Source organism: Chiloscyllium plagiosum, unplaced genomic scaffold (genome assembly GCF_037043375.1).
Source record: "Chiloscyllium plagiosum isolate Xiang-an unplaced genomic scaffold, Cpla_swu_hap1 HiC_scaffold_27, whole genome shotgun sequence".
NCBI lineage: Eukaryota > Metazoa > Chordata > Chondrichthyes > Orectolobiformes > Hemiscylliidae > Chiloscyllium > Chiloscyllium plagiosum.
The window spans coordinates 6411288-6417871 of record NW_028270165.1 but is presented as its reverse complement, the minus strand read 5'-3'; the positions used below and the strand labels follow the sequence as shown (position 1 = coordinate 6417871).

Below are 6584 nucleotides of genomic sequence, written 5' to 3'. Positions count from 1 at the left end.
CACACACTCCCTCAGTTTTCACTTTTCTAAAAGTGGGAGAATAGGGTTGAGAAACGTATTGGCTACAATTAAATGGTATGAGCAGACCTGATGGGCTGAATGGCCTCATTTCTGCTTCTATGTCCTATGGTCTCTTGCTGTCCAGGACATAGAGAGAGAGAATGGGAGCAGGAGATGGCCATTTGGTCTTTTGACCCTGCACCAGTATTGAACACATCATAACTGGATATGGATCTACCTACATCGAGGTGGATAGACTGGGACCTTTGCACTGGAGCATAGACGGTTGAGAGGTGACCTTATCGAGGTTTATAAAATCATGGGGGGGGGGGGAGGGGGGGATAGATGAGCTGAATGGCAGGTGTCATTTCCTTCGGGTAGTGGTTTCAAGATGAGAAAGCAAATTTTGAACGTGAGTGGAGAAAGATTTTAAAAAGTCTTCAGGGGCGCCATGTTTTTTCAGAGTGGTTCATGTGTGGGATGAATGTCCAGAGGAAGTGGTGGATGCAGGTACAGTTACAATGTTTTGACTAAGTAAGTGAATAGGAAAGGTTTGGAGGGATATGAGCCAAACACAGGCAGCTGGGACTAGTTTGGTTTGAGAACACAATCCGCATGGACTCGTTGGACTGAAGGGTCTGTTTCTGTGCTGTCTGACTCTGTAACTGTTCTATACTGGTCTTAAAACAATTTTCTTGCCTTCCCCCATAAACATCCACTTCTGTGTTGTTCCAAAATCAGATGAACTCAGCCTTGAATATATTCAAGGACCCCCTAACTGCAGGGAGATATCCCCAATTCTGAACTCAATTCCTCTTGCTGATTGCTTGCTGCATCCGTCTGATGACTGGCATTGACTGGTGTAGGAGGACGCTGAGGCCACTTTGTACCCCCACACGTCATTCCTGATGAAGGGCCTGTGCCCGAAATGTCGAGTCTCCTCCTTGGATGCTGCTTGACCTGCTGTGCATTTCCTGCACCACACTTTCTGACTCTGATCTCTAGCATCTGCAGTTCTCACTTTCTCCAAATCCAAATACATCTCCATTTAAACAAAAGCTATGACTTCACATTGTGGTACTGCATTTGCCATGTGTTTGCCAACTGTGGTCTTCTCTACATTGGGAAGACCAAGCGTAAACTTGGGGAATGGTTCGCCAGGCATTGCAGCCGCGTCTGCAGAGGCTGTACGGATTTCCCAGTCACCACCCGTTTTCATTCCCGTTCCCACTCCCTTTCTGACATGACCATCTTTAACCTCATCCATTGCCACAACACACCAAGCTGCAAATTGGAGGAACACCACCTCACCTTCCTCCTGAGCAGTCCACAGCCCAGAGGACTCAACATTGAGTTCTCCAATTCAAATAACCTCCCTTCCCATCCCCAACTCCCTTCCCAGTCCTTCCCCCTCCCTTCCACTCCTCCCTGCCACCAACCCTCGTGATGAAAGGCTTATGCCCGAAATGTTGGTTCTCCTGCTGCTCGGATGCTGCCTGACCTGCTGTGCTTTTCCAGCACTACACTCTCGACACTGAGTTAGGATACCTGGTCGGCATGGACGGGTTGGACCAAAGGATCTGTTTCCGAGCTGTACAACTCTATGACTTAATAACAAACTATATCCATGTTTACAAGGCTTGGTACATCACATGCTTTACTAACCATTCTCAACAGGTCCTGCCCCTTCAGTGACTGGGTAACATATACATGTTAGTGCATAATCTCCTTCACTAGTATTTACACACTACCCTCAGCAATTGCACAAGTAACAGTGAGGGTAAACAGCACAAGGATTAAACAAACAGTGAGGGGCAAACAGCACAAGGATTAAACAAACAGTGAGGGGGGAACAGCACAAGGATTAAAAAAACAGCCAGGGGAAACAGCACAGGAATTAAAAAACAGTGAGGGTAAAAAGCACAAGCCCCAGTAAAAACAGATGGAAAGTCACTGTAACATGTCACTATGACAGATTCTGGATTAGTGGTGCTGGAAGAGCACAGCAGTTCAGGCAGCATCCGAGGAGCAGTAAAATAAACGTATGTGTGCATGTGGGTCTTTGTCTGTCTGGGTTGAGTGTGTGTGTGTGGTGAGTGCAGAGTGTCTTAAGTCTGTGAGGGGGTGAATGTGGGAGTGTGTGTGTCTGTAAGGGTGTATGGGGGTGTCTGTGTGCGCGTATGTGTGTCCGTGTGTATGTGTGTATCTGTGTGTGTGTGTGTAGTGCAATGGTGGTCATCTGTAATGTGACATGAACCCAAGGTCCCGGTTGAGGCCCTCCCTATGGGTACTGAACTTAACTATCAGCCTCTGCTCGGCCACTTTTCTCTGCTGCCTGTCCTGAGAATGCTAACCCGAGAATGCAACTTTAAACAAAAAAAGGTTTTGTGATTTACACATGAAAGAAGTGAAACTATCACTGTATTCTAACAAATAAAAGGCTTAACAGACAATCAATTTTTCAATGTATAATTTCAGTTACATCACACTGTAAATTGTTGCTATAAATTCTGTGTGTTAGGATTGAGCCCTCCACTACCACCTGATGAAGGAGCGTCGCTCCGAAAGCTAGTGTGCTTCCAATTATACCTGTTGGACTATAACCTGGTGTTGTGTGATTTTTAACTTTGTACACCCCAGTCCAACAGCGGCATCTCCAAATCAAGACTGTTATCAAACAGGCACAGAAATATACAGCACAGAAACAGACTTTTTTTTTCTCTCATGCACATACGCACTTATAAGTCCATGGGGGTGAATTTGAACTTGGAGAATGATAAATGCAGATACATTCTATTTTGCTCAAAAAATGCACAATCTGCAGACAGTCAATCCATATAATAGTTTGTAAATTCTGCTTTGGAAATAGAACCAGTCTGACTCAAGATTGGGACATAGACAGACTCTGACCTTGCACCTTTAATGCATTGTCTGAGCTGAGATGTCACATTTTGCTATAAAATCAAGTTATCTTGAGAAAGTGACCTACAAGAATTTCTGGGATTTACATGGTAATAATAACTGCAACCCATTCTAAAAGATGAAAGACTTAATAATCCAGTTTTGTTCAATACATCATTTCACTATAATGTTTTCCAATAAATTCTGTGTCTCAGATTAGATTACTTCGTATGGAAACAGGCCCTTCAGCCCAACAAGTCCACACCGACCCTCCGAAGAGCAACCCACCCAGACCCATTCCCCTACATTTACCCCTTCACCTAACACTACAGGCAATTTAGCATGGCCAATTCACATAACCTGCACATCTTTGTGACTATGGAAGGAAACCGGAGCACCCAGAGGGTGCCCACACAGACATGGGGAGAATGCAAACTCCACACAGACAGTTGCCCAAGGCTGGAATTGAACCCGGGTCTCTGGCACTGTGAGGTAGCAGTGCTAACCACTGTGTCACCATGCCACCCTTATGACCTTATTCATCCACAGTCACCTGATGAAGGATCAGCACTCTGAAAGCGAGTGCTTCCAAATAAACCTGTTGAACTATAACCCGATGTTGTGTGATTTTTAACTTTGTCCAGGTTAGAATGGATTGACTGTGCTAAATTACATAGTGCCCAGGGACATGCAGGTTAGGCACATTAATCAGGGGGTAAATGCTGAGAAATAGGGGTAAGGGAATGGGTGTGGCTGGGTTACCCTTCGGAAGGACAGTGTGGAATATTTGGGCTGAGTGGCCTGCTTCCACACTGTGGGGATTCTCTGAAGAGAAGGGATTGTCACAAACTTTTTTTTTGCTTCCCAAAATCAGACCACCTCACTCTCAGCAGGATCCCAGTGTTGTGAAAGATATTAACTTTCAGGTGGAGGTATCCAAAATTCAGAGAGATGTCAGTCTTGATGTTTTTGCTTTTCTGCCCCTGTAAGCTCCTGAATCAGCACCTGCAGGGGAATTGGTTAGAGCGAAGTGAGAACAGAGGGGGAGAGAGAGTGGGATGGTGCTTTCAATTTTGTGGAATAACAAAAGAAAAGAATATTCCACAGAAAGTAGAATTGCTTGTTCAGAATTTCTACCATGCACCGACAGTGATGAATTTTGTAATCTATTTTTACAGAGTATTTGAAGATCTGATGGCGGAAGTTTCAAAATTAACAGATGAAGGCCTTCTACCCAAAAAGTTGACTCTCCTGCTCCTCGGATGCTGCCGTGCTTTACCAGCGCTGCACTTTTTGACTCTGACTCTCCAGCGTCTGCAGTCCTCACTTTGACGTCAATGTCTGACAGTCACTCAATCCATCGGGACCGCAACTGTTTTCAACTATGATTCTGTGAGAAGGAGCAAAGCTTTGTGGTTCCTGTTTGAGTACGTTTTCAGCATCAGTGGGACTGGCTGAGAGACCCTACCGTTGCAGTACATGGAGAGTGGAGCCTGAAACAGTTGTACAGCCCAGAAAGAGCAATTCACGCCGAGGAGGGGCTGTACACACATTTATGTGCGGCTGAAGCTTTGGCCATGGAGAAACCTGAGGAATCCCGTCCCGTGGAGAAACGGTGGAAATGTGACGACTGTGGGAAAGGCTTCTGTGTCCCGTCTGCCCTGGAGATTCATTGGCGTAGTCACACCGGGGAGAGGCCGTTCTCCTGCCCCGAGTGTGGGAAGGCCTTTATCAGTTCCTCCGACCTGCTGACCCACCAGCGGATCCACACGGGGGAGAGGCCGTTCTCCTGTCCTGTGTGTGGGAAGGCCTTTATCAATTCCTCCAACCTGCTGACCCACCAGCGGGTTCACACAGGGGAGAGGCCCTTCAGCTGCCCTGAGTGCGGGAAGGCCTTTACCAAGACCTCCAATCTGCTGACCCACCAGCGGGTCCACACAGGGGTGTCGCCCTTCAGCTGCCCAGAGTGTGGAAAGGCCTTTACCCAGGCCGCCACCCTGCTGACCCACCAGCGTGTCCACACAGGGGAGAGGCCCTTCAGCTGCCCTGAGTGTGGGAAGGCCTTTACTCAGGCCTCCAACCTACTGACCCACCGGCGGGTCCACACGGGAGAGAGGCCCTTCAGCTGCCCAAAGTGCGAGAAGGCCTTCAGCCATTCCTCTGCTCTGCTGACCCACCAGCGGGTCCACACAGGGGAGAGGCCCTTCAGCTGCCCTGAGTGTGGGAAGGCCTTTACCCAGGCCTCCAACTTGCTAACCCACCGGCGGATCCACACGGGGGAGAGGCCGTTCTTCTGTCCCAAGTGTGGGAAAGCCTTCATCAATTCCTCCAACCTGCTGACCCACCAGCGGGTCCACACAGGGGAGAGGCCCTTCAGCTGCCCTGAGTGCGGGAAGGCCTTTACCAAGGCTTCCAACCTGCTGACCCACCGGCGGGTCCACACGGGGGACAGGCCCTTTATCTGCCCCCAGTGCGGGAAGGCCTTCAGCCATTCCTCTGCTCTGCTGACCCACCAGCGGGTCCACACGGGGGACAGGCCCTTCAGCTGCCCTGAGTGTAGGAAGGCCTTCAGCAATTCCTTCAACCTGCTGACCCACCAGCGGGTCTACAGGGGGGAAGAGGCCCCTTCAGCTGTCCCGAGTGTGGGAAGGCCTTCACCCACTCCTCCCACCTGTGAGTTCACGTGCCATTGCAGGGGGATTGAAGGACTAACGGCCATCATTACCGACTGAACTATCAACCCAATTCCAGGGCTCCCGGTTCGATTCCCACCGCGACAGATGGTGGAATTGGAATTTGGTCTGAAATCTGGAGGTTGGAATTTAACGATTAAACCATTGACGGTGGGCTGGGGGTGGAAGAAAACCCCCATCTGATTCACTCAGTTCCTTTTTAGGGAAGGAAACTGTCATTGTGGGAGAGGATTCACTCAGTCGTCCCAGCTGCATCCTTTACCCAGTCTGGCCTACACGTAACTCCAGACCCACAGCATTGTGGTTGACTCTACACCTGCCCGTCCAACTTACTTGGAGACAGGGTCTGGGTTGAAATTGCTGAGTGAGGCAATACTTCCTCCGGGTTAAGGCTGTACCAAGGATCCAATTACAAAGGGACAACTTGGTGCTGACCAATAATGAAGAAAGTGAGGGGTTGGAGGGGGTGTGTGCACTTTGACCTTGAGCTGTTGTTTAAAAATTGCTACTTTTTCTACGCCTTTCTGCTGGGAGCTTCTGAAGCTGTAACAAAGTTGGGTCGCAATAAAGATTACCTGAACTTCCCACCGAGCTCAGACTCTCATTGAGAGCTTTGAACTGCGACAGGTTTTTGTTTTAAAACTGCTCATTTCTTACAAGTGAAAGTGAGAACTGCAGATGCTGGAAATCAGAGTGGTGCTGGCAAAGCACAGCAGGTCAGGCAGCATCCGAGGAACAGGACAATCGACATTTCGGGCAACGTTGATGTTCCTGCTCCTCGGTTGCTGCCTGACCTGCTGTGCTCATTTCTTATAACCTCCTATACTATGTTTCCAATGTTGTGTATCGGTTGCAGCAGTGAATGAGTAGCAAGTATTGTTAGAAATTGTAAATTTTTCAGGAGTGCAGGTACTACATCATGTCATCGGCATTGTACAGTTTCCTGGCAGCGCTGGGAGGTGTGGGCTGTGTCCACTAGGGTGCATAAAG

The 6584-nt window shown here is 48.6% G+C and overlaps 1 protein-coding gene across 1 annotated transcript; it reads left to right on the top strand.

The window, feature by feature from the left end:
- The first annotated feature begins 4153 nt into the window (after positions 1-4153).
- LOC148142971 (uncharacterized) lies at positions 4154-6161 on the top strand. The gene has a single exon (XM_087973933.1). It carries the CDS (start codon positions 4479-4481, stop codon positions 5631-5633), a length of 1155 nt encoding a protein of 384 aa, XP_087830059.1. The 5' UTR covers positions 4154-4478; the 3' UTR covers positions 5634-6161.
- Positions 6162-6584: the final 423 nt, after the last annotated feature.